This window comes from Thermobia domestica, chromosome 18 (genome assembly GCF_964235325.1).
Source record: "Thermobia domestica chromosome 18, izTheDome1.hap1.1, whole genome shotgun sequence".
NCBI lineage: Eukaryota > Metazoa > Arthropoda > Insecta > Zygentoma > Lepismatidae > Thermobia > Thermobia domestica.
This window is the reverse complement of record NC_137471.1, coordinates 33,707,034-33,735,031: the sequence shown is the minus strand read 5'-3', so window position 1 is coordinate 33,735,031 and position 27,998 is coordinate 33,707,034. Positions and strand designations below refer to the sequence as shown.

Genomic DNA, 27,998 nt, shown 5'->3' with positions numbered 1-27,998 from the left:
ACCTAAAAAAAAACAAATAAAAGGTTAACCACCGAGGGACCTAATATCAATCAACCAACTAATTGCTTAACCATTACCTTCCTATGTCACTGTGAACTAAAAGCACACCTCTTCCTTTACCCTGTGTCGCACTGAACTAAAAATCCCATCTAAAACTTATAATCCTAATCTAACCTACAACCTGCTAAGTGTTCTAAAAACTGCCATGAATGGAAGGTTCACCCGGCAAAACATCAATATTTCTTCACTTGGTCATTGAGGAGGAGACATTAAATCAAAAACATTTGTATTTATTATATTTTACAATAAATTTGGTGAAGGATAAAAGTCACCGGAACCATCATTTAAACTTTACCTATAAAATTATTGCGACATATATATATATATATATATATATATATATATATATATATATATATATATATATATATATATATATATATATATATATATATATATATATATATATATATAGAGAGAGAGAGAGAGAGAGAGAGAGAAATAGGTTATACATCTACTGGAGCTTCAGAAGAAGACGCTTCTGATTTCACGGATATACAAGCAATACTATCTGACTCTTCGATTTTCATTTTTTTCTTAAAAATTAGAAATGACGTGATGTTACGTTGGATCCTTTTCTTTTCATTTTCAAAATCTGAATGTTAAGAGTTTAGTTATTTTTAAAAATATAATCCAGTTCACAAGATTCTGACATTCATCTGACATGTTACGGACAACAAATGAGAACAATAGTTGCCAAACTCGTACCTTTTTTTTTTTTTTTCATAAAGGGTTTGAAAATTAATTTCTCAATTTGACCCACATTCCCATATTGGTCTCCTCAAAATTTTCATTTTAGTTTGCGGTAATCGGTATAGCAATTATAACAAGGATGTTATAAATAGAGGATCTGCCCATATGTATCTTCATCCTAATAAATCGATGAAGCCAAAAAGCAATCGAGCATCAGCACGTCTGATTCGCTACTCTCGTTTCTACTATCGTCTGATTGGCTACTTTCCTTTCCGCCATGATTGTTGGCTCAAATTATTGCGATCCTGTTGGGCGGAGTGGGCAGAGTAGGGGTGGCGAAACTATGACGAATGGCTTCAAGATTTTGTTGTAAGGGCAGATCCTCTATTTTATAAGATCGTTGAATTATAATGAGTTTCTACACTTTTTTATGTTGCGTTCAGATACGTACGTTTTACCGAGACCACTTTGGAATGAGGTATCTAACTTTTCTAGATTACTTAATTAACTTAAATTGATTTAAATTTTATATAAATGAGATGTACAGAAAAGAAATTGCTTGTAAGCAATATTGTCATATAAAACTACTTTCAATATGAAAACAAAGTGCAGATGATACAATCCCTCATTCCATTGTAGTTTGCCTCAGCACAACTCAAAATTAGTGATTTAGTTTGCGGTAGCAGTTATGATTGTTTTCCATTTTTTTTCCATTGTGATACGCAAATATTGCGGAGACTGATACAGTGTGTGGGCCGTAGTTGCCTCAAACTCAAGAAATGAGGCCCCTTCTTAAAAGTATATTTATTAGAGATACTACAGTAATGAATAGGGAGAAATGAATACATTGTTCTACAGTTAATGTTTCAAATAAAGGAATGTATTTTTTAAATTTTGTCTTTTAATTAAAATTTATATAGTTCGTTTTTATTGCTTTGTTAAATACACAGAGTTAATTATACCCGTATGGGGATGTCGGGCTTGTCACAGAAAATATAAAATAAGTGATTATGAGAGTATCTAAGAGTGTACTTCTAGTATCTAATATTTCATTATACTTTATTCCAACCTTCGTTCAAGCATTCTAATATGTTTGTGTAGGTAGAAACATGTATATTATGTAAAAACAACGAAAAACTACTGAAAACTTTCGACATTATGTGTGTGTGAATAAGAATGATAGAATTAGCTGGGTCAAACGGAATATTAATGAGAAATTGCTAAGAATAGCGGAGAGAAAGTATCAATTTTATTTGCAATTTTAAACAAGGAAGTGAGCCTAGTTGAAACAGTTGAAACATAATGAGAAGGAAATGTCATGAAAGACGTGATAAGAGATTTGTTGGTAGGAAAAAGAGTGAGAGGTGAAAGAAACCACAGTTGGTGGACTGTATAATAATAATAATAATAAAAAAATGCTACCTGAACACGAAGAGATTAGTTAAAGACATTGATGCATGAAATTGTATCGCCGGACCAATTTTAGGAAACTTACTAGATCAATTGGAGAGATTAATTTGGTTTGTGAGAAAGACTGAGTTTAAGTCAATTCAGGGGAATAGTAGAAGTAGTAGCTGTAGGTTGTTTTTGATGTAAGCGGCAGTGTATGTGGAGGCGAAAGGTACTATTTGGCGGAGAGGTACTGATTTAGTGAGGGGAAAGGCAGTGCGGACATGGGGCATATATGTCAAGATTGTAACATATCGTGTTTGAGTTTTATACCTAGAATACAAAACTAGCGAACATCAGTTGCTGAAATTGTGTGAAAGACACGGTGTACTGTTTACACGGTAACCATGACAAGTACTATTGAAACTCGTATCATTGCCGAAACCCACCTTTTTCATTATCCTCGCTCAAGCACATACTAACCGTCGCTGACATGCATGCTTCCTTCTGATGCACCCTCTTTCCCACCCCTGACTCAGTTAGATAGCATTCATACTTTTTAGTGGCCACCTAGCACATGTTGGTTTGTTTTTCGCACTGTAGTTTTAATATCGCCTTACTTATAAGTAAATAGTAATTTTCTATTCCGAATTGTAAAAGTTTACACGCGTCTGTTTTGAATGTAATAGACTTGTAACTCAACCTAAACATAGGGTAATGTAACGTACCGGTAACCTAACGTAAATTAGTGTATGATAATTTAACCAAATGTACATTTTTTTTTTTCGTTTTTCGTGTGGTCCGGCGATACAGCAATAATGCCCATTAAAGCTTCTCAGTTGACAGCAAAAGACGTGCCAATAATGGAATAAAACGTATCATAATAGTGACGATGATGATCATTGAAGAATAGGCGGAAATCGGTTGCATGGGCTTTTATTCTAGGTCTTTTGGAGACGAAAAAGTGTGATGGTAAACTGTGAGGATTGATTTTGTGTGATGGTTTGTGCAAGTGCTTATTATATCGGATTCACGGTACGGTCGTGTTTCGGAGTCCACATCAATAGTACGTTCCGTCTCATAACCTCGGTGTTGCACGGTAATTTTGCTACTTATAAAAAATGCTATGGGGTTAGATCAACAGGTTATAGGTATAATAATAAATAAGATCGACAGACGAATTTTTACTAATTTGCGTTGGATATATATAATATTTGCAGAGCTAATAAACCAATTTCATAAATCACAACACTGATACTTTATCTCGTTTTTAAATATTTAAATGCAAATTAAGGATAAAAACAAATCCTCAGTGCAAGATACAATCAAGAGTTTCATTTAAAATGAAACGAAGGAAAAAATGTGTACATTTTGACATCACCAATAGATATACACGCATTGATAATGGTGAAATAATTTAACTTTACTTGCGTTAATCAATCAGGATACGGATCTTCGTGTATATTCTCTCTCTCTCTCAACTCTCAAAGTTATTATTTACTGTGTTCGTTTTTTTAATTTTATATTATTTAAATTTTACTTTTTTCTCCTAGCTTTTTCATGTACTTGAGTGCGCAATTTAACATTCAACTGTTTTTATTACAGTACTCTACCGCCCCCTAGCAACGGAGCTTTTACAACATCGCAGCGTTGAAGATGGCGTCTGCAGCAACGCAGTTCCCACCTCCTACATATTCTTCGTATTTTTTACGTAACATTCTAAAGGAGGTATGCTATTTTATTAATTATAAAATACCGTTAAAATGTTTCTTGTTTAAGTTATTGCAACTGAATAAGGGTGAACGTGTTTGTTTTGTCGTATTTCAGTGTATTTTTGTTATCTGGGTTTCTGACCTGCTGTATGTTTACATGCTGGCCAGGGGACCACGAGCGTAACCTACTGTTGTCGTTGTATGCGTACTGTCACTTAATTCTCCCACTTTGCAAGTGCTGTTATAGCCAGCAGGTACAAGAAAAATTACGATTATGCACTTTTAGCAACGTTTCTGCACTTGTAAGATGAAAATAGTGTTGCAAAGCGTCTTGGGTAATTGTTATTGTGCAGCTGTTTCATTATTACTGGTTTGTTTACATGACAACGCCTATACATTATACCAATAAGCAATAGCAGGCCATTACACCAGGGATGCCACTTTTAGTGATTTCGTACTAGATTTAGTGATTTTATCATTGAATTAGTGATCTAGTACGTACTTCGCGTAAATATGTACAATCTAGTGATTTTTGTCATTTCATTTCTCATGGAGTTAAATGACAAGGAAATGATTTTTCAAATAACAAGGAAAACTGTGTTTCGGTTCGGAAAGAATGTTCAAACTTAAAGAGTTAATCTTTTTGTTCCTCTCTGAGAGCAACCCCTGCTGTGAAATGACCATGGGTAAACAGACAGTACTTTTGGCCTCCACCTCTTTATGTTCGCCGACATGGGATGAGATTGAGAGTTACTTATCGTGAGCAGGTAGGTTTCTGAAGCAAGTGGAGAAATAATAATTCTCTGCTTCAACGTTTTGTCACGTACGGAGGCGCTGGCAGTATCATTCCCTTTTCTTTTTTCCCAATGAGTCTAAAGAAGGAGGAAACCATACTAATATATGTATTAATAAAATGTACCAGCAAATAAGCACAGTACCGACGAAAGTTCCATCTGTGACTCAGTTGTTGAGCATAAATCTATTGATATTGTCACGTACAAGCACTCTAAACTTGTCTTACCCTTTCGTATTATCTGTACAATTTTTAACCTCACTAATTTCTCACGAGAAAATTTCTAGCATATGGGATTTGAAATCTGCACACTTGTACTTTCTTCTTTCGCTAATGAGTAAACTAATTTAGGTTTCTAAGAAAGACATCAATAAACAGGAAGGTCAATAATACTAACCGCCGCTGTTTGGTAGATTTTCAAATCAGCTCGTTTGAGTCTTATATTAGTTTAGTTAGTAATTTCGTGCAATATCTTGTGCAGCGCGAGTCGCTACGTAGGTTGTTCTCGTTGTTCATAATATCCGTAGTGATTTCCACCAGAACTTTCAGTTTGAGGTGTTAATTAATTTCTCGCGGATATTTTTTCTTTTGCTTAAGTTCGGGCTTGTGTTGCAAGTCACTGACCCATAGTGTGTCCCATCGGTGGTGCTGATGAGTTGAGGACATGGGTGATAATCAAAAGTCAACTCTATTAAATTACTTTAAGAAGGCGTGTGTGCGTGAGGTGTCTTCAAATTGTTCTCAAGTTGGGGGTGAAATTTCTAATAGTACTACTGCGTGTGTGATTACTAATAACCCTGAAGTGAAAAAAAGTGCGCGTAACTGTGTTGGTACTTCCAGTAATTGTAACAATACCGAGATTCAGAATGAACGCGTTTCTAATGATAACAGTAATTTCGACAACATTCGTACAAAAAGAAAAGCTAACGAAAGTGTGACACCAAGTGATATGAATGATGTCGAACACTCAACTAAAAAAATCAAGCATTACCAGCAGAAATATAAAAAAAGTTGGGAAGACAAACCGCAATTTAAAGACTGGCTTACGTGTAGCCCTAAAACCCCTGGGAAAGCATATTGTAAATATTGCGATATAGAGCTTTTAGGAAGTGTATCAGCAATGGAACGCCATTTACATACCTCAAAGCATTTGAAACGCGTCGAAGAAAGGAAAACCACTGTTACTTTGGACAGTGCGTTTCGAATACCTGTTGAAAATAGCTTAGGGGATCAAGTGACAGAAGCCGAGGTTAGATTATCTGCATATTTAGCAGAGCAAAATCTACCTATTTCGGTCATGGACACTTTACCTGAACTCTTAAAAGTGTGTTTTCCGGATTCCCAAATTGCGAAACAAATTCGATGTGGTCGTACAAAATCCGCTGCTATTATTAAAAATGTTTTAGCGGAAGAAAACATTGAAGTAATCGCCGAAGAACTGCGAAACAATTATTTTTCAATTATTATTGACGAATCTACAGATATAAGTAATTCCAAAACTCTAGCTGTTGTAGTTCGTTACTTTAGCTCCGGAAAGGGTCAAGTATTGGATAGTCTTTTAGGTTTATTGGAAATTCATAGTGGGAAAAGCAATACAATTTTTGAAGCAATAATTACGCTTTTCCAAGAGAGAAATATCCCAATTTCAAATTTAATTGGATTTGCTGCTGACAACGCCAGTACTATGATGGGAGTTAACGCAGGTGTAAGCGCAAAACTAATGGAATTGAATAGACATCTTTTTGTTGCGCGCTGTATTTGCCATAGCTTTCATATATGTGCATCTGAGGCTTGTAAAGAACTTCCTCAATCACTTGAGAACTTTTGTAGAGATATAACCTCTTTTTTCAATGCAAGTTCTAAACGAGTCTCCGAACTGAAAGAAATTCAAGATTTTTTCAAGATGAAACCCCATAAATTATTAAGTTTAAGCCAGACACGATGGCTCTCACTCCAGCAAGTTATTTCCCGAATTATTGAGCAATGGGATGTATTGCAGGCATACTTCCGATCACTATCACTAGAGGAAAAGCGTGACAGCCGCCCCCAAGATCTGCTACGAGGCCTGGAAAATGTAATAATGAAGGCCTATTTCTATTTTCTAACATTTTTCCTCCCTCATGTGACGGAATTGAACTTAGAATTCCAAAGCGAAAAGTATAGGCTGCACACTCTATTAGAAAATGTAGGAGCAACGCTTAAAACAATTTTAAAATATTACATGGATAGGAGTTACGTAGACAACACTCCTCTAAATCAAATTAACCCTGCAAATTCCAAAGAGTTCTTGAAAATAGAAGATATGTATTTGGGTGCTCGAGTGCAGGCGATTTTTATTAGGAATGAAAATCTCTCGAAAGAATTCATGGAGTTCAGACGTAGATGTCAGCGATTTTATATTGAATTCTGCAGACAATTGTTGAAACGTGTTGAATTTGGGAATCACACGTTGCAATCTCTTCTGATGCTTGACCCTTCAAATGTACAAAAGTATAATTCTGTGATCCCTTTGGCTGTGCGTTTTCCTAATATAGTGGAAGAGAACGAATTTGAAATTATTGATTCCGAGTGGCGTCGATTACAGAACTATAAAATCGATTTCAAGGATAAAGATATGGAGGAATTTTGGTGGCAAGTGTGTAAATTGAAGAACGGAGCAGGAGAAATTGCTTTCCCGACATTGTCAAAATTTGTAAAGGGGATGCTGGCATTACCGCATTCATCGGCCGCTGCAGAACGAATATTCTCAGCGGTCACCTTGAACAAAACTAAAATTAGGAACAAACTTTCGGTTCCAATGTTAAATAGTATTCTCATAACAAAACAAGCTTTGAAGGGACAAAACAGTGCAAGTATGGTTGTTTCAAAGAAACTCATAAAACGCGCTAAATCGTGTTTATCTTCACCAAGGCCCCAAAATTGAAAGACAAAGTGCATCAATGTAAATATGTAAATATGAATATCATACATAATTTCTATCTAGAACAATTACCGAAATTTGATAATTATATAGTGTGAATTGCAACGTAGGAATTAGTGCCTTATTTGAAGACGTCTATGCTGCATGGTAAGTTTATTATTATTATTATTATTATTATTATTATTATTATTATTATTATTATTATTATTATTATTGTAGACCCCTATTCAATTGTGTTTCACACACATACATTTATTTCAAGTCTTTCAGGTTCAGTTACTAATGAATTCTTAATTTTGGGAAGTTGCTAAAATCACATTTGTGCTAATCGTTCAGTGTATTTCAAATGATTTGTTTCTACGTAGTACATATTAATAGCGTTTATTTATGTACTAAAAAACTACAGATGTATAGGAGGTCATATGGTAAATATTTAAATTTTATCGCTAAGCTAAGGGAAGAAATACCTAATGTATTTATTCTTGTATACATTATAAGGAATTAGCGCATGGAATAAGCTTTCTTTCCTTAGCTTGTAGCACTAAATTGTAATTTAATTTTTTACCAATATGACTTCCCTCTAGAGCCGCCACTGAGTTATTCATCCGAAATCTTTTCGTTCCCCTACTGTCCTGTTCCGGATACGGGGCATACTAGAAAGTAGGAATAGTATCTAGCCATTATAGTTTGATAAAGTTAATTCAGATTTTCTCTCTCCATTACATTACATTATATATATATATATATATATATATATATATATATATATATATAGTATGGAGTGTTAACATTTGGTGATTTTTAGTGATTTTCTACTCTCTAATCTAGTACTAAATGTTAATTGTTCGTTGGCAACCCTGCATTACACTGTGAATTAGTGTTTACTTAATGACTTTTGTATGAAAAAGTTTTACTGTTTATACCGGAACATAAAATTGGGTTAGATCTGCGTTCCATCGATAAATTATCCGAGCTTTGTGCTTCAAGTCGGTCTGTTCTAGAATTTTTCATTAAAAAAAAAAGGATCGTGTGTGAATTTATCAAATGAAGTATATTATAGTTTATCGTATTAATTAGTGGCATTGAAATGACTGTTCATACGCATGAGGGGTAAAGGTTAGAACTTCCCATTTTTTTTATTTTTTTATTTGTGACGTTAAAATAAGTTCTTGCGTGAGAAAATATATATTTTAATGACTCAGATTATGTCCTTTAGGCCAAGGGAGACATATTTTGCTGAAAGTGAATGATGGTGAAATAATTACTGAAATGAAATTGTTGGGTGAAATGTGAGAGCCCCGAAAAAACCCACGGACACGATATTCCCCACCGTGCTCACATGGTATCGAATTCCTTGCACCAGAACTTGGTGCTTAAACATTGCGCTTCCTTGAGTTTTAGGCAAGGAACAAAGAAGCAAAACAGCTGTATCCATGAAACTGAGGTGCAGGTTGAGAATGTTCAGGCCAAAAAATGGAAATTGTACGGGTAAAATTGAAACTTTTCACAAGAAGAATACGTGTGTAAGGAATAACTTATTACTAGCTCGTACAAATAAAACTCGACAGAACGATAGCAATTAATACAAAAGACAAGGGAAATTTGTATGTAAACTGCCATAATCGAATGTGTATTATTCATAAATAGTGTATAAGCGGTAGGAAATTCGAATAACGACCTAGACCTACGCTGCTTGCTACAGCCCCAGCGTTTCATATATGTTAAATATTAAAAAAAAAAAAAAAAAAAAAAAAAAAAAAAGTTCTCTTGGCAAAGATGCCAATTAAAAGTGACTAATATAATATATGTTTTTAAAGCATTAGAAGATTATTTTGCAAAATCACTGTAAACATAATTTATTTCAAATACATTCATTAAATATAATATACAATTGGCGAAATAAATGAACGACTGTACCAAGATGCGAACGTGGGTCTCCGGCATACAGTGCCGATGCATTAACCACTGCACAACCTAGTCAACCCTTTGAACAGCCCATTCATTTTCCTCGTTACATTTTATTGAATTTCCTGCAATAGATTAGTTTGTGTGATCTGAAATAGGCCGTTTCTTCAAAATAATCATATATAGGCCTATCATATATTAAATATGGGTAACAATTTACGGAGCTAGTGGTGTACGAATTTTGAAGACATTGAGAACTGATTTTTTTTTTTCTCTGCAAGATACTCTTTTTGTGTGTAGCCTAAGGCACAGGCACTAAGTAGACATGTTAGTTATTCAGCTTTTAGGAGCAACCCAAGATAATACTTTGACATCATGAGTTAAACGTTTTCCACCCGATGAAATTGTAGATTCAGTGTTTAATTAAGTATGAGTGCTAATTAATTAACAAAATGATAAGTCAGTGCGGATTGTCATTTATCCGAGAGCGATTGTCATTTTGAACTAAGAAAGAATACAAAGGAAACGTAAGGAACAGTTATTTAACCCCAGCGTTATTCATCTTCAATGTCCGTAAGAGGAACAGAGAGGAACATGAAGATGATTCATGTTAAAGATAATACAAACTAAGACAGTTCGTATGTTTACTTTTGCCTTAATCTAGAAGCTATCAGGATAACATATTTAAAAAATAAATCAAATTTGGCCTTGCATTTAACGGTTTGGTTAGTTTACGTAGTACTAAAGTAAAATATTGCGTGCACTTCAGAATTAAAAGAAATGTATCCGCGAGAAAAAAAAAGTTCTTATTGTCTCATTGTCTTTGGGAATCTTCTAAATGTCATCAAATGCGCTGCTAGACTGGAAATATATAAGGGGGTTCTTTCCTATTCGTGAGTTCCCATTTCTTTATTATGTGTAGTAATAAAAATTCTATTCAAAATGATCCAAACGTGACCTCTAGGATATATATATATATATATATAAAATAAAGTGGTGACATGTTTTCACTTACTTGAAGACGTAGTATTTTCGATTTGTTTGAAATAATAGTTCGTATACTAATCTTCAAATTAAAGCACCCACGAAACAAACGAACAAAGTTATATCTTTCTAGCCTATAGCAGTTATACAGGGTGTTAATGAACGATACCGACAAACTGTAGGAGGTAATTCCTTACATCAAAATAAAAGAAAAAGTTCATATGGTGAAAAGTGCATAGTTTCAGAGCTAGGACTGTCCAAAGTCGCGAAAAAGCCAAATTTCAAGAGGCCCTAGTTTGAATTCGAGAAACTGTGGTCCTGATCAGTGTAAAGGAAGTCACACATGTGCAGTCCAAACATGCATATTTCATTGGGGTTCAATGGGTTTACAGGTTATTTCCTGCAGGTTGCAATTCCGAGACACACCCTCAACCTAATTTTGAGATATGTTCTGACTTTATGATTAGTCCAAGGTAGGAGAACGATAAGCATTGGCAGCAATGAACACGGAATCCCTTGGCGGGATGTCGGAAGTGTTAATCCATTAGTGCCCAGAATTCCCCACTGGTATTTTGAAAAGCTTTTCTTCGCTTATTTGGTTCTAATAGTACCCTAAAATATATATTAGAATATTTCTGAAAAATATTTATTTTTTCTTGTTTTTTAGCCCAGCAACTTAAGTTGCCAACAGACACATAATATTCAAAAAAAGGGAAAATTTTGAAAAGTTACAATTTTGAGGGAGAAAATACACTGCAAAAACAACTATTAAAATCAAATCAATCCAGTTGTCTTTCTCCTCAAAACACATTGTATCCAAAAAAAAAAAAAAAAAAAACAGTGCTAACCTCGCGTCAATATATCATACAAAGAAAATGCAACAATGCTGTGACGAAACAGGCTCCAAAGTTACTTCACGGTTAAAACCAGCAATACCAGTCCATAACTTTCTGCGCTATAACGAAAAATTCCCATGGCAACTTAAGTTGCCAAGAGGACGCAATGGGTTAAGCATCGTCAGCAGCACGGTCTTTCGTACCTCCTGCATAGTTTGGACCATCCTTGAAATCAGGGTATATCTGAAAACTGTATTGAGAGCATATCTGAGAATTACATCTTCTGGTGAATACCCTGTACACCTATTGAAAATGGATGAAATACACACGTTTGGATTGCGTATGCGTGACTTCCCTTACGTTGATAAGGACCACCAACCACAGCTTCTAGAATTCGCACCAGGACCTCTGGAAATATGGCTATTTCGCGATTTTGGACAGCTCTAGCTTTGAAACTATGCATTTTTCTCTTATTTTGATGTGAGGAATCGCCTCCAATAGTTTGTCGGTATAGTTCACTAACACCCTGTATATGTATAGTAGTCCATTAGGAGACTGAGATAGCTGCCAAAGAGCAACCAAACAGTAAGAATAATTTTTTAACTCTCGAGTACAAGGAAAGGTCTCTTTTATCTGGAGTATTCAGTATGAATGATATAATTAGGTACTACGAACAAGCAAAATACTACATGCTTAGTCGTTGCATCATGATAGTCTTTTGAATATATTTCGCAAATCGTCTGTTAGATTGATTCGGCTTTTCTATAATTAGAGGGGGGGCGCGGTGGCTCAGTGATAGAGCGTTCACCTCCGGTGCTTGGGGTCCCTGGTTCGATCCCAGCTCACGCCGTGTGGACTTTGTGGTAGACAAACACCGTGCTCGTGGGTTTTCTCGGGGCTCTCCCGTTTCCTCCCACTTTCTTCATTCCATCATGTCATTCATTTCTCATAATCACCGTCTCCTTTAGCCTAACCGGCATAACTGTGGAACGTAAAACTTTTTCAGTTCATTTTTTCTGTAATTACAGGGTTAGTTTTCTTTAAGCCTAAATGCAATCAATTAATGCTGCCCGCAAGACGAGACGAGAAAATGCCCAGAATTTTTTTTTTATTTTTATCTAGAAGTTAACAGAATCCTCCACGTGACGAGACATCCCCAAAGGGATGTTAACAACATATTAACGTATGATATTAACAACATTTAAACGAACTTAATTATTTGAATATATTGTGTAATGACTAGCATATCTTTAAAAGTTCATAAATGCTTTTTATTGTGTTCGTACATTCGCGTTGTCAATTTATAGTTTTTAGATTTTTGGTCTCGTGGGGACCACTACTATTAATCAATAGAGTTAATTCTGTCAACAAAATTCAAAGGAAGAGAAATCTGTGACTGGACTGAGAATTGAATTCGGATCGTCGGCTTACTGTATTAATATAATTATAATCCTACCTCGGCCACGCGCTGATGAGCTATACATCTTCACTCATGAGACAAGCATTAAATGTTCAGACCACATGTACTTCGGAATTACAATTTGAGCGTAGACAATGGAGTGTCTATATTAGGGAACATTTAACACTTACAGTATGTACAAGGGCTTGAAAAAATCCCGGTCACCATGGCAACTGGAATTAGTCTTGTGCCTAGCTTTTTTAGGTGTTACTGCTTCTTGTTGTATACCTGGCAATAGTTCAAATTTTGATATTCTAGGATGGATTAAAAATAAATTAATAAATTCGTTATAAAGTTCGGTTTCCAATTTTGAGTGGATCTCAAATACATTTCGTTCTGTTGAATTGTGAGCATTGCCTCCTATATCACTTTGTTCTATGCTGTGTTTGTATTTTAGTTGGCTTTTTCTTTATTTCATTCGGATAAACCATGAAACGCTCGGCATTAAGTACTAAGATTCAGAATTTTAATCAATCCCGACTGATGCATGTGGAAAATAGATTCATGTCCAAGTGTTGATTCGGGCCCGTGTGAAGCAAGTGGTGACATTTGAGAGACGGAAAACGTTACAGTTACAGTTGATATTATACATACACACACACACACACACACACACACACATATATATATATATATATATATATAATTTGAGGTCAGAACATTCATGACAATATATCAAATTGGAGGCATATTTCTGTTTCAGATACTCTGTATTGGTATATATTGAGTTAATATATATTAACTTTTACTGCGAGCTACCTCTCGCCATACTCAAAACACCAGTTATTGGTTTTAATTTTGCAGTTTCCATTAGACTCTTCAAACTGAATCATACAAAGGATCTATGATTCGGGGAAATGATGTAAACGCAATTTTGATTTCAAAGCGAAAGAAAAGTGACTTTCTTGTTATAAAGCTGTACAAGATAGTTCTGTCGCTTTTTGTGGAGATCTATGTTCAATTGGCCCTCACACCGTTGAGTTGCATGCGACTGAAGATAAGTCGAAGGTCGGTGATTGGTGTGGGTATATCCAACATATTACGTTGTTGTGGCAGTTCAATTACACCGTGAACTTGCGTAAGGACAGAGTGAACGTGGGACTTCCACAGAGCATCATAAGGGCATGCATGCTGAATGTGTTCACTCTCACCACCTTCCTTAAACTGCGGTCAAACCCTGCTGCAGCGGGGCGACAGATGTGACAGGCTTTTGGTGAGGGTGTCGTAACTGCCCGGACAGTACAGCTGTGGTTTAATAAGTTTAAGGACGGTAACGAAACACTCGGGAAGACACATCACATGCCGGAAGACCAAACCATGTACAAAATGAAGATCTTCAGGCTGCAGTCGAGGCGAACAGTGACCAGACATGTGAGGAACTGGGACTACAATTCAGTATAAGTGGGGAAATCATTCTCCAGCACCTCCATCAACTTGGGAAGCACTACAAGTTGAGTTGATGGGTCTCACATAATTTAACTCCGGGCCAAAAGGTAACACGAGCTGACTGACACCTGTGTTTCTTTGCTGTCTCGTCTGAGGAAGGAGCCATTTCTGGACAGGGCGTTGACCTGTGATGAGAAATGGGTCCTGTACGAAGCTCCACGGCACCGTTATCATTGGTTAGCATCCCATGAACTGGTTCCAAAACAGCCGAAACCAACACTGCACCAGAAGAAGGTGGTCCTGTGTGTTTGGTGGACTGCTCGCGGTATCTTGCATCAGGAACTGCTGTCAACTGATCAGAGCATCAATGCAACTGTACTGTCAGCAGTTGAGCCGGGTTCAAGAAAAACTCAAAACTTTGGAGCCAGCACTTCTGAATCGCAAAGGGATCCTTGTGTTACAGGACAACACTGAGCTCCACGTGACTAGGATGACCCGGGACACCATTCTATGCCTTGCATGGGAAACACTGTTTCATCCGCCATACTCCCCGGACATTGCACTGTCCGATTATCACCTGTTCCATTCCGTGGACAATCACCTTAGAGGGCGCCAGTTCAAATCCCTAGTAAAGGTACAAATGCACTTGATACTTTTTTCGCTTCACGGCCCACCAAGTTCTACCGCGATGGAATCCATGACCTTCCGTAACGTTTGCAGAAGGTCGTCGATGCTGATGGGAACTATTCTTGATTTTCCAGGTACATCTTATGTGACATATCGATGTTGAGAGGTGGTGGATGAAAAAGCTATAGAACTTTCTTGGTTACCTTTATACTTTTTGTTTACTGAAGATTATAGATCATATTTGATATTGAGTTATGCAGCCCGTGAAAACCAAATGACATTTAAGATTAGGGAACTCAATCAGTGCTGATGAAAAATTGGATTGCATACTTAACCTTGCAACGCTATAACGCATTTCAGTGTTGATTTCATATTTTTCCCGGAGTGAATTTCAGTATAAAATGAATCAAAAATTGTGCCGGAATTAAGCTTGGGGAAAGGGGAGGAGAGAGGAAAATACCTCCTTGGTACCTCCTGAAATCAATACTGAGGTACTGCTGTTTGGTTAACCGATGATCAGCCTGCTTCGATTGGTTAAATTGAAGCTTAGCTTTGCTTTCAGCAGCGAGGCTGTGTGAGACATAGATCTAGAACATAAATTGGGATCCGAACTACAATTAAACTCCCATCGGGATAGAATCCAGGTAGTCTAAACAAGTATTGTGTCGTTTGCGCACGAGATGGCGTTACTGTCCCAAATCTCAGGACATATGAGTCCGGGTCAGGCGTAACGTTATTTGACAGCCAGTAGATGAAGCTAATAAATGCAAAAAGTGTTAGAATTCTTATAATTAGGCGTAAAGTACATTATAACATAAGTTGCGGTACATTTTACAGTTTTATTTCTGTAAAGGCAAAAATGTTGCGTAGGTCCGTGAAGAAATTTGTGTTATTTATGGGCGAGATACATTATCAAAAGCAACAGCCAAAAGATGGTTTAGTCTCTTTCGTTCTGAAAATAACGATGTTCATGCTGCTTCTTGCAGTGGACGACCAATCACATTAAAAGTGGATGTTTTTTCTGACAAACGTCGAGCAGGACCGGCATATAAACAGTCATGACATCGCCAATTATCTAAACATTTATGATCAAACTGTGTTAAAGCATTCGGACAAAGATAAGTTTCAAGAAAAGCTGGACGTGTGAGTGCCACACAATCTGGTACGAAGACGGTTTACTAGATCGACTTTATATCTGCGAATCTCTACTGAAACGTAACAAATTCGTGTCATTTCTGAAGCTGCTAATCACGAGTGATGAAAAGTGGATAATCTGACAACAGTAAGGGAGAGAGATCGTGGTCGAAGCGAGCAGAGGCTCCACAATCTTTGGGAAAGCCCGCAGTGAGCTCAGGAATGTTATGTTGTGCGTTTTATGGGATTGCAAAGGCATCGTATCTCACAAGCTGCAGCTGTTGGGTAGAACTGTAGACTTTGGTTTGTACTGTAGTCAATTAACGCGAATGCATCTTGCAAATCAAAAGAAACAGCCGGAACTGTCAACAGAAAGGGTGTAGTATATCATGGTAACAACACCAAACCTCAAACATCTTTAACGACTCGTTCGAAGTTGAGAAAACTTGACTGGGATGTTTAATGCATTAACCGTATAGCCCGGACCTGGTACTGTCAATTGTTTCTGCCTCTGGAGAACTCCCTGAATGGTGAATGGTGTTAAGTTAGTTTCAAGAGCGTCCTGTGAAAACCACGTATCACAATTTTTTGACCAGAAACTACAGAAGCTCTATAACGGCGGGATATTGCCGGAAAAATGGCAGACGGTCAAAATGGTGCATAGGGTTATATGTTTTTTTTTAATGTTATCTTCAAATCATAATAATTGTATTCTTAATTTTGACCTTTAAAGGCACAATACGTTTTAGACGACCTGATATAGTTCTTAGTGAGCTCTCAGCCTGCTTCGTGTCAAACCTAAAACTCGCATGGTACTGTATTCGTTAGTCTTTGTTGATTGTAACACTTACTGCAGATAAGCAGCACCGTGCAATATGCTATTTGCGGATGACATCCTGCTGATGAGAGAGACCAAGGCAGCTCTGCAAGAGAAATTAGATGCCTGGAAAGGAGTATTGGAGAGCAAAGGGTTTAAGATTAATAGAACTAAGAATATTTACATTATCCTTTCGGGAAAAATGTAATCGAGAGTACAAGAATACGACTGGACAAAAAAGAAGTGATCATGACTAACAAATTTAAGAGGCCTCATCCCGGCGAAATTAAAATACCGTTAATCTTACAGTAATTAAGTGATATCTCCCAATAGATAAAAGATAATTGAAATGTGAAACAAGAGCGTCCTAGACAATATTATTTTGGGTGAGGTACCGTTATCACAAGTCACCTAGTGGCTTTCTGTTTTCAGCCGTTTAGAAACGCGAAAATAAATGCCGATTTTCATAATGGCTCGAAATCGAAAGCAGATAAGTGAGTCATGATAACGGTATCTCATGTAAAATGATATTGTCTAGGGCGCTCTTGTTCCACATTAAGATTATCTTTTATCTATTGGGAGATATATCACTTAATTACTGTAAAATTAGCGGTATATTAATTTCGCCGGGATGAAGCCTCTTAAGTACTTGGGGTCAATCTTGCAGGAATAGAAGCAGATGTAAACAGCAGAATTAGCAGCTGTTGAACGAAATGGAGATTGGCGACAGGAGTGTTGTGTAATCGTAGGGTACCAATACGCCTTAAAGGAAAAGTTTAAAAGCAGTAGTGAGACCTGCCTTATTATATGGAGTGGAATGTTGTACAACGAAGAAGAGAGGGGAACAGACGTTGCATGTTGTGGTGAATGTGTGGAGTGACACGGAAGGAGAAAATTATGAATGAAATTATCGGGGAACCATAAAGATGAGACCAGTCGTAGAAAACTTGAACGAAAGTAGACTGAGATGGTTCGGGCATGTAAGAAGACCACCTTTGGAATACGTAGCTCACAGAATGAATGCTATACAATTAAATGGGAAACGATCCCGAGGCTGGACAAAGAAGAAATGAGGAGATTATGTTAACCCGTAAGTACTACGCGGAGTCGGTCAGACTCCGCTTTTCGCCATAACTTCCCGTTCGGCCTCCTCTTCCTCTACTTGCTTTTATATATTTAGTGTGTATACGAAAATTAACATCGCGTCGTTAGTTTGGCCACAATCTATTGTTCGGAGTCTGACAGACTCCGCATAGTACCAATGTGACCAAAAAAAAGTAGTACTTACGGGTTTTAAGAACGATATGGTACATACAATGTGATGTCACAGCGGATATGACAAGATAGAAACAGGTGGAAGACAGCGGTCCGAAAAGCCAACCTCAGCTAACTGGAAGAAAAAAAAAATGCTTGGAGGAAGCAAAGTTGTTAGTAGAATAAAAACGTCACAAGTAAGACAAAACCTCCAATTAATAAGGTTTTGTTAAAGCTTTACTATAGCCACTTGTGATATTGGACAATTCCCTCAATACAGGAGAAGACTTGTTTCATGTCTAGAGAAATATTTTGTAGTAGCAAACAATTCGTTAGTAACCTTTTCGATATAATATTTTAAGTAATTTATGTGAAACCTTAATAAATGTTAAAAGAATATTTTATGTCGAAAAATCTTGAGAACAGCGTTACATAAGAACCAATTTTCAGTGGGAGTGTGTGTTTTAGTACTTGTATTTCTGGCAATGTCCTTGTACGTATATTTTTTTGTTTTTCGTCATGTCCTTTTGAGATCTCAGAATGCTCTTATTGCCTGTAATTTTGTTTTGCTTTTCTTTTTAAAAACAATATAAAGTAAGCAATTAAGTTGTGTAGATGAGTTCAAAGATAACGAGAGATTTAAGAGTGGGAGCTTTCAGTAATATTTTATTTAATTTATTGCGTGTTCTTAGAATTTGGCGGTCGTTTACGTTGCGCATCGTGTGAAAGAAGGTCTTAACTGTATTCTTTCTAGTACTGCTTTATAAGTATTTTAACTTTTTTGCGAAGTACGAGTTGTCAGCTCTTTTTTGGATGTAAGTTTCTACTACGTTTCAGTCCATAGGAATTAATTTTTGAAAGATGATTTGTGAGAAATAATCAAATATATTATAATAAATTGTTGGTTTATTTACGTTTTTTCAGGCAGTTCTCTTACTGGAATCATGATCTTACAGTAGTTTAATATAACCCATAAGCATTCTACAACCAGTGACGTAACTAGGGTGGGGCGAACGGGGCTTGTGCGCCGGGCGCTGGATTGGGACGGCGCAAAATTGAGTAAATATTTGAGGGAACGTTTTGCTTTGTTGATCAGGGGGGCGCTAAGGCGAATTCTTGCCCCGAACAACAACTAGGCTAGTTAGGTAAGGAGACCGTGGTGGCTCAGTGATAGAGCGTTCACGTCTGGTGCTTGAAGTCCCGGGTTCGATCCCAGCCCCCGCCAAGTGAACTTTGTGGTGGACAAACACCGTGTGCATGGGTTTCCTCGAGGTTCTCCCGTTTCCTCCCAATTCCTTCATTCCACCATTTCGTTCATTACTCATCATCACCGTCTCCTTTAACCTAACCGTCATAACCGTGGGACGTAAAACTAAAGATTTGATTTCATTTTTCAACCACATATTTGTACGAGGGCTCGCTCGTTCGATCTCATGCCATATGGATTTGAACCGGACAACATCGTGTCAGCGTGTTTTCTCGGGGTTTTCCTGTTTGCTCTCATATTCTATAGTATTAAATTTACCCTTTCTTTGTTAAGAAGGTGTTCTATGTGATGATTTGCTTAAGTTAGAGGTGTGACATTCTGAATATAAACTTTTAAATAAAAATGAGGGAAGAAGTGTTTCAACGTTTTCGAAAATTCTGCTTTTAAAGGAGGGGTGGCCATTTATATATTATTCGAATTTTCTTTTTTTTTTTTTGTGTTTATTTTTCCATGATTCCTCGCGTAAGGATGTTTAAACCTCAACCTCCATGTGTAATCTACTACTACTACTACTGTTTCTTATCACATCGTCTTATTTGCGAAGCCCACAAGTAATTTCTGGTTTGTAATAAGATTTTGATTATAGCTGCCCATCGCTTAGTTTCAAGTTGTATGTGTATTTGTTTTGTATTTTTAATGCAACCTTTCACCAGTTTCATTCCCCATTTCTTTCATTTTTTTTTAAAAAAAGGAATTCTCTATTTATTTAAGGTTAGTTTAAAGGGACAAGTTTAGCCGATAGATGTCACTACAGTCTTCGTATCTCTTCCATGTATTTTTTACCTTTCACGAAAATTCATGATTTATCTTACAAATTTCAACCTAGAGATTTCAAATTTTTAGAGAAGGATCTTCATAACCTATCGAAGGCAACAATCCGTGCCAATTTTTTATTTAGAATTTTCTTCATTGTTGAAATGGCTTGTTTGTTGAAAGGGATATCCAAACCTTTAACAATATAACTGTTTCAACAATGAAGAAAATTCTAAATAAGAAATCGGCACGGATTGTTGCCTTCGATAAGTTATAAAGTTCCTTCTCCAAAAATTTGAAGTCTGTACGTTAAAATTTGTAAGAGAAATTGTCAATTTTCGTGAAAGGTAAAAAATACATGAGAGAGATACGAAGACTGTAGTGACATCTATTGACAAAACTTGTCCCTTTACACCAACCTTAATATTCTTTGCTGTATTTGTCAGTAAAAATATGTCTATCAAAATAAACAAAAAAAAAAAAAATCTTTAAAATTATTTTTCCACTGCTAGGTCCTACTTACAACTATCTTTTTCATCTCCCTTCGCGTCCTCTAGATTGAGAAACCCCGAAATATATATATACTAGTAAGCCAAACGAAAATTACTTTTAACTAGTAGGCCCTATAATCAAGAACGTAATAATGCCATTACGTAATATAAGTTTCAGCATATTGTCCTACAAATAGAACGTTATGTGTTATAAAATTATGAAGTCGTGAAAAAAAAAAAACTGCTTGATTTTATGAAATAATTTATGTTTACAAAATCAGCAACCTTGTCCTTGGCCTAACTCTTTCCCACCAATTACACACGCACAAAAAGAATCCCGAAATTTATTATTACATATGAGTAGCCTGGTTTAGGATATTAAAGGAGCAACTTCGGAGTATACCTAATGAGTACCAGTTAATTTTGTGGAAATTCTCCCACGAGATTAGGAACCGAGTTCACGTTTTAAATTCCCTTTTTCCTGAAAACAGCTACAAAGTGAAATGAATAATTTACGAGGTTCGAAGGATCGTAGTAGACAAGCATAGTTTTCTGTTTTGTAAAACCTTTGTTAACATATGATCAGCATAATCACGTACTGCTACTGTACGATTAAAGAAATTTGTCGTCTGACATTTGAACAGAACACGTAGTGCGTTGGAGACGGTATTAGAAAATGTTCCAGGACATTAGGGACAGCAGCTCTAGCAACATACTCACAGATAGAACACGTGGTACGTTGGGCGCGCTGGCGACAAACTTACAGAGAAAACATTGGCGAGTTCAAAACACTGTTACCAAATCTTTCAGAATAATAGTGACAGCATCTTTGGCTACGTACTTAGAACACGTGGTTCGTTCAAAGCGTTGTTGCAAAAAAAATTCAGAATAATAGACAGATGGCCTTATGCAGAGTCGTTTTGACGTATGATTAGTGTCATACTAGAACCTGACTACAACAGGAAACGTTAGTCGAACTCTAGTATGGCACTAATCATGCGTAAAAACGACTCTGCATAAGGCCCAGAAGCTCTAGCACCATACTTACAGACAGAACACGTGGTGTGTTGAGACGAATGTTCCAGAGCAATATAGAAAGCAGCTCTGGAAGCGTACATACAGAGAGAATACGTGGTGCGTTGGAGGTACTGTTGTCAAATATTCTGGATTAATTGGGACAGTAGCTCTAGCGCCAAGCTCACGATGTTTAACAACATCCACTCAGTAACAAGAAACACTGCAAAAATCCGTATCAGTCGCGAAATTGAAGCGCAGAATCGCCCTTTCCGCTGATCTAGTAGTTATCGCGCGCACCTTTGGTGCACGGATCCCAGGTTAGATTCCCGGTGGGAGAATCGGGAAATTTGAAGGCATTTCATTCGTTCGGATTCCACTTTAATTATGTCCATGTCTTATGTAGTCTATAGTCCAGAAGGTATAACGTCGTTGGATTCCCGCGCTTGGACCTGCACGTCACTGGGGGTGTGGTAAGGGGATAGCCAATCACCACCCTTCAGATTTGCCTAACATACTTATCGCAAAGTCATTCAACCTCAACCATCTACTGCGCTCAGCGAGCCATGAGTAACCAAGCTGGCAACTCTGCATGAACGTCTCTAGAACTTTTCGCGGGAAGCTAACGACGTTATACCTTTCGTACTATAGGTGCTGAAAAGAACTGCCAGCCGACCAACTGCAGCATTAGAATTTGTATGGAATTATGGTTGGGAGATCAAAAAAGAGTATAAGATTGAAGACTGCAGGCTTTCCAGTGCACCTATATTTCCTATATATTTGCGTCTCTTCTTATAAACTCCTACCTAGGTATATTTCCTACATTTTGACGAAACTTCCTGTATTTTTGTGGCATTGCCATTTTCACTTATGAAAATAGCATAAGGAAGTAAGGTGTGGGTGGTTGGAGGGCCTTTTGTAGGGTGGTTGAATGGAGTCTCTTCTGTGTTTCGTAATTTCCTGCTTATTGTCTAAAGATAATTACACAGAACAATATACAGTTAGCGCAAAAAGTATTCATATACTTACAAAATGAAACAAAAAAATAAACTAATTTCGTCATATTTATTAAAAAGTTGAGTGGAGTAGTGATTTTAAAGACTTGTGTATTTTAATAGGGGTCTACTTAACAAACCAACTCTTTGTATAATGTATTTTGTAATTTTTTAAAACTGCATTTTGCATTTATTTTTGCAACTTATAGTTTCAGTATGTATCTTATATATATTTAATCCATGAGACCTGTCTTCGATTCCCGGTAGGAGCTCATTTGGTTCGGATTTCACGTTAAGCTGTAGGTCTGCGTCTATGTGTTACTTACAGAGACGGTATAACGGTCCTTCCTTTTCCAGGGACAATACTCTTCGGAACTACAAAAGACACACCAGCCCCGGCTGTTCAGGACACCATATCCCTGTAACAAATATCAATATAATTGATCATATATATAGGTAGGATTAATCGCGTAGATGGAAGTTATTTTTGGTACAATGTTTTCTTATATCTTTCGACAGATGGGTGAATATAGTCATTCGTAAGACTTATGCGCATCATGGTTTAGAAGCTTAAAATTGTTCACATGGCCAAAGCTGGAGTTCCATGTAAGATCCTGCTTTGCTACATGAAAGGTGAAATCAGTACGAAAGAAATTTCTCCGTAGTTATTAAAAAATTCTTTGTTATAATTTGCTTTCAATGTTTCAACCGCACAGACTATCCAGTATCGCTGTTCGTAGGTCGGGTTCAAGTTCTCGTTAAAAAACAAACCACAGACACCAATTTGCCCTCGAGCTGCAACGAGGGGTTAGATTTCATCGTTCCATTGACGTCATTCGGTGGCCAAACAGGTCATCAAGAATAGTCTTCTCGTGATGCCTGAGGCTTCACACGTAGCCCGCCATGTATGCATAGATCCATTTTTATATTTCAGGTCAACAGTTGGACAAAGCACGGTTTTGTACACTAAATACAAACAGAAATAGTCTTGGGAAAGAACACATTGATCGTGAACATAAAACAATAAACTGATCACGTGATCATTATGGTTCTAGAATATAATTAATGTAAAATTTAACAGATTGAATAGATTCTTGGTTTTCGTCGTGCACGTGTCTTTCATCACACACATGCAGATACCATTTCTGTAACACATTGCCATAATTCTGTTCATAGGCGTCATCAAATACAAGAAACCTACAATCAGGAAGTAGAGTAGATCGCTAGTGGCGAACACAATCAGGGAATGGCCATCGTTCAGAGACATTGTGGCGTCGACTGTCGACTAGCTTGTTTCCAGTGGGCGTTCTAAATTCACTTTTGATTTGCTTCGCACAGGTTTCCATTGTCACGTTACTTAATGTTTAACAACAGTACGTATATGTTACCTGTATCATGATTAAAAGATTGCCGGAAAAGTCTGCGAAGTTGTATAACACACTGCGTATCGATTTTTCTTTACTGTTTCAGTGATTTTAATGTGATTTTTAAGTTTTGCACATGGCTAATTATTTTCATAGGAATGCTTGGCTGATATTTCAGTCACTGCGTGTATATGATTTCATAATTAAATTTATAACATCATCTAAGAAGTTAAGAATTCTAGTGGTTTTTAGTGATTTGAATACTTTCCAATGCAGAAACGATCGAACGAAATGTGGAACAGTAAAGTCTCGCAACCTTCAAATTGCTAATTAGCGAATGTAGCTAAATGCTGCAGTATTCTGGCTCCATACGTACATTTGAACAGAATCGAAAGTGAACGTTTATTCACACCTACTTATTAATATTACTTAATCACTCCCCGGAAGGAAACCAGTCCCACCGTCGTAACTTCTTGCTCTTCCAGTGGAGTCTTCCTCTTTTCCGGAATGATAATCTAGTTTTTGGCTACTTGATTTCATGGTGATTCCAATTTAATCAAGGTTTTCTTTTCCGCCCAATGTTGTACAGATTACAGCGAAATTTCAGTCTGTTGACTTCGAAACTTTCCTATGGATAAGTATAAGAAGAGTTATGTAGAAGGGCTATGTCCGTTCATCTGTGGGTTGGGAAATATCGGAGCAAAAGCGGTAATAGATAGTGAAAAGGGAGATCAATTCAGATAGAGTCCATTTCCAGCTTCATATTAGTACTAGAACCGGAAGTGATAGATATCCACTACCTGAACCAGGTGGAGGTTTCTGACTGCGTGGCTATAGGAAGTCAGAGTGCTATATTTCGGAGAAATATTAATTGACGTGTACAAGTCTCTATCTCTGTATTGAAGACATAATTACATGCGGATACTCTTGCAGTATCTCTAATGATAATTCTTATCCTAGTTCTATACCGCAGCTCTTACTTTCCAGTGTAATATAGGCCTTTTTGAACCACGGGGGAAAAGATTTGATTTAGCGTCCCTTTCAGAACCGAGGCTATAAGAGACGTGAACCTACAGCTGAACGTGGGATCCGAGCCACATGAGCCCCCACTATAAATCACCGGGTCTTTCGGGCGCAAGTCACGTACGCTAACCATATTTTCGTGTCGTGTCTCTTTTTGTATTGGCTTAATAGCTATGACTAATTACGTTAGGGTAAATATGCTAAAACCTCCCTTCGTAAAGTATCCTCAAACATAAATATTATTTTTTGAATGGGTCACTACTTTAAACAGTCCTACATTCACGTTTTATTGTGCAGTTTCGATTCCTTATGTGGCTTTGGTCTGGAAACATGTACTCGTATTAAGTTGCACACAAGGCGAGAAATAAGGTTTCCTCGTCCCGTCTCGGAAATTTTATAAAGTCTCGACTCGATTCTCGGAAAAGTGGCACACGGTGGCTCAGTGGTAGAGTGCCTGCCTCTAGAACGTGGGATTCCTGCTTCGATTCCCAGCCAAGTAGGTTTATGGTGGACAACGTCGTGGGTTTTCTCGGGGTACTCCCTTTCGTCCCACATTCTCATTCCACTAATTCTTCCATCACCATTCAGTTGTCTTAATCATCGTCTTCCTTAGCCCCAAAGGGCATAATCATTGGATGTTAAACTGAAAGGTTTCATTTTCGATTCTCGGAAAGCTTTTCTCGCCTCGTTTTGTAAAGGACGAGGGTAAAGATCGGCTTTTTCCCGCCTATAATATTCATAAAAATAAAAATATACATCAGAACTAGTATAAGCATTCAACGTTACATCTTCGTAAAATGTGTATGAAAAATATTGTAGCAAGTCACATAAAGAAACCCGCGAACAAAGTATGTCTGTTGATATTTTGTCAAAAAAAAAAAAAATAATAATAATAAATAAATAAAGAAGAAGAAGAAGAAGAACGGCTTGACAAACATCTTGGCATTTGAAGGCGGCGCTCCAAGTTCAATGTAAATGCTGCTAGCAAATGAGAGGCCAGCGGTATTGCCACATTTATTTTGTACACACACACACGTCTACCCCTGCCACCTGATCGCGCTGTAGTTTGTCTGCTTAGCATGCCCACACCCCTTTACGACTTGGCAACGTCGTGCCAGAGCTTGCGTTTTATTAGTTTAGCTGAAATGCCAAGATGTTTGTTACAGGCTTTAGTATGAGGCGCTTCATAAACCATTATACTCCTTGTTTTCGTGAAGCTTATCAACAAGCATTCGTGTAGTTTGATTAATGAAGCGCCTCATACTAAAATTGTTGTTCCAAGTTCAAGAAAACGCTGAACTGACAAAATATCAAGAACCATACTTTGATGGGGAATCCTCCTTAACAGTATTTTTCATATACATCTTACAGAGATGTAACGTTTAATGTTTGAACTTCAAATTCATATGATGCACTTGCTTTTATGAATAATTTTACTTTTTATGAATTTTCTTTCCTAATTTCAACTAGAAGTTATCCGAGTCCTTCCTCGTCACGAGAGGTCCTCGAAGTTTTTGATATAACAACATTTAAACTTTATTTATTATTGAAGTATTCTGTAATGACCTACAGACTCGTATCTTTAGACATTGATAAATGCTTTTCATTTATCAGTTTTTTAGTCTTTATACTAGGTATCATGAAACACCAAAAGATAGTTTTGGGTGTACCAGTGTTGGCCGTAAGACTCTTGAAATTTCCCGTCTCGTCTCAAAAACAAGACGAGAATTGTCTCCGCTCTCGTCTCGAATTTGACTATGAATATTGATTAAGGAATCTGAGTGGTATTTTTTTCAGTTAATGCTAATTATTCAAAAGTTATTCGTATATTACATTTGAATTTCGTATTACAAAGTTCAAAATTGTAGCAAGACGACTACTAAAAATTAGTATATAAATTTATAAAACGAGACGAGACAAGAAAAGCTTTCCGAGAATAAAGAGGAGATCTTATCTCGTCTCCTGAGCATCACAAAATATGAAGACATTGATGGAATGAGAAAGTGCGACGAAACTTGTGAACTCTGAGAAGTCTCTTGGACAAGCTATCGTCAATCACAAACTCAGATGATGTAGAATCGAACACAGGGCCTCAATACTAGAGGTGAGTGAATGCTCTGCCACTGAGCCACCGTGCCACTCAATTCGATGAAATATTTTACAGCTGAAAGTAGTATAACTGTAAAATACCAGGCGTTGTTAATTGTGACACGAGTCCATGCAATATTTACATTTTTATTTTTTAATGTTTTTGGTAGACAGCTGATCTGTGACCTGTCCTAGACCTTGACGACTTCCAGACATTTGCGTCGTATTGTGATTATGCCGTGATGCAATCTCAAACCCATTAATCTCTTGTTTTCAAGAAAGGCTTAAAATGTTCTGTTTGTATGATAGCTCTAATGTGTTGGGCATTATTATTTTTATACAGGGTGGCCCAAAAGTTGGTATATATCCTCCATTGATCAAGTATACCATTCTAGCTTATGAGTTTATATATATATATATATATATATATATATATATATATATATATATATATATATATATATATATATATATATATATATATAGTTCGTGAAGTTTTTCGAAAATACTTTTCCTGGGGCAAAAAATTAGTAAAGCGTTAATGATTTTCTCTTGTTGCTGGATGAATTAAGTTGTTTTGTTGCTCGAAAGAGAATACCGAAATAATGAACAAGTGGAAAAATTAAATAAACTGAAAAAGTAACCAACTTCAAAAATGCACTAAAAACCAGAAAATAAAATTTAAAAAAACAATATTAACACTAAGAAAACCTCAAAACGTAGAAAATAATAAAAGCCCTAAAAGGTAGAAAATAATTTTGTGCTTAAAAGCAGAAATAAAAAATAATTCGTACTATCTATAAAAACAGAAGTCTGTGCCAAACCAAACAAATTAATACCTAATAAACAATTAGTTTCGATGGTAATTTTATGATGCATTAATTTGTTTGGCTTGGCAGAGATTTCAGTTGCTTATAGATAATAGTAATTATTTTTTTTTCTGGTTTTAAGCGCAGTATTATTTTCTATCTTTAGCACTTTTATTATTTTCTACTTTTTGAGAAAACGGTTAATATTACTTTTATTTTTTTTAA

General features: G+C 36.7%; 1 protein-coding gene across 2 annotated transcripts in view; it reads left to right on the top strand.

Moving 5' to 3' along the window:
- The window catches only part of IP3K1 (inositol-trisphosphate 3-kinase-like protein), a 387,738-nt gene that overhangs the window by 51,019 nt on the left and 308,721 nt on the right, over positions 1–27,998 (top strand). For both annotated transcript variants that reach the window (XM_081745265.1, XM_081745266.1), the window contains exon 2: positions 3,748–3,870. In XM_081745265.1, coding sequence (XP_081601391.1) covers positions 3,799–3,870 — 72 coding nt within the window. In that variant the 5' untranslated portion in view covers positions 3,748–3,798. The remainder of the gene's footprint in view (positions 1–3,747; positions 3,871–27,998) is intronic.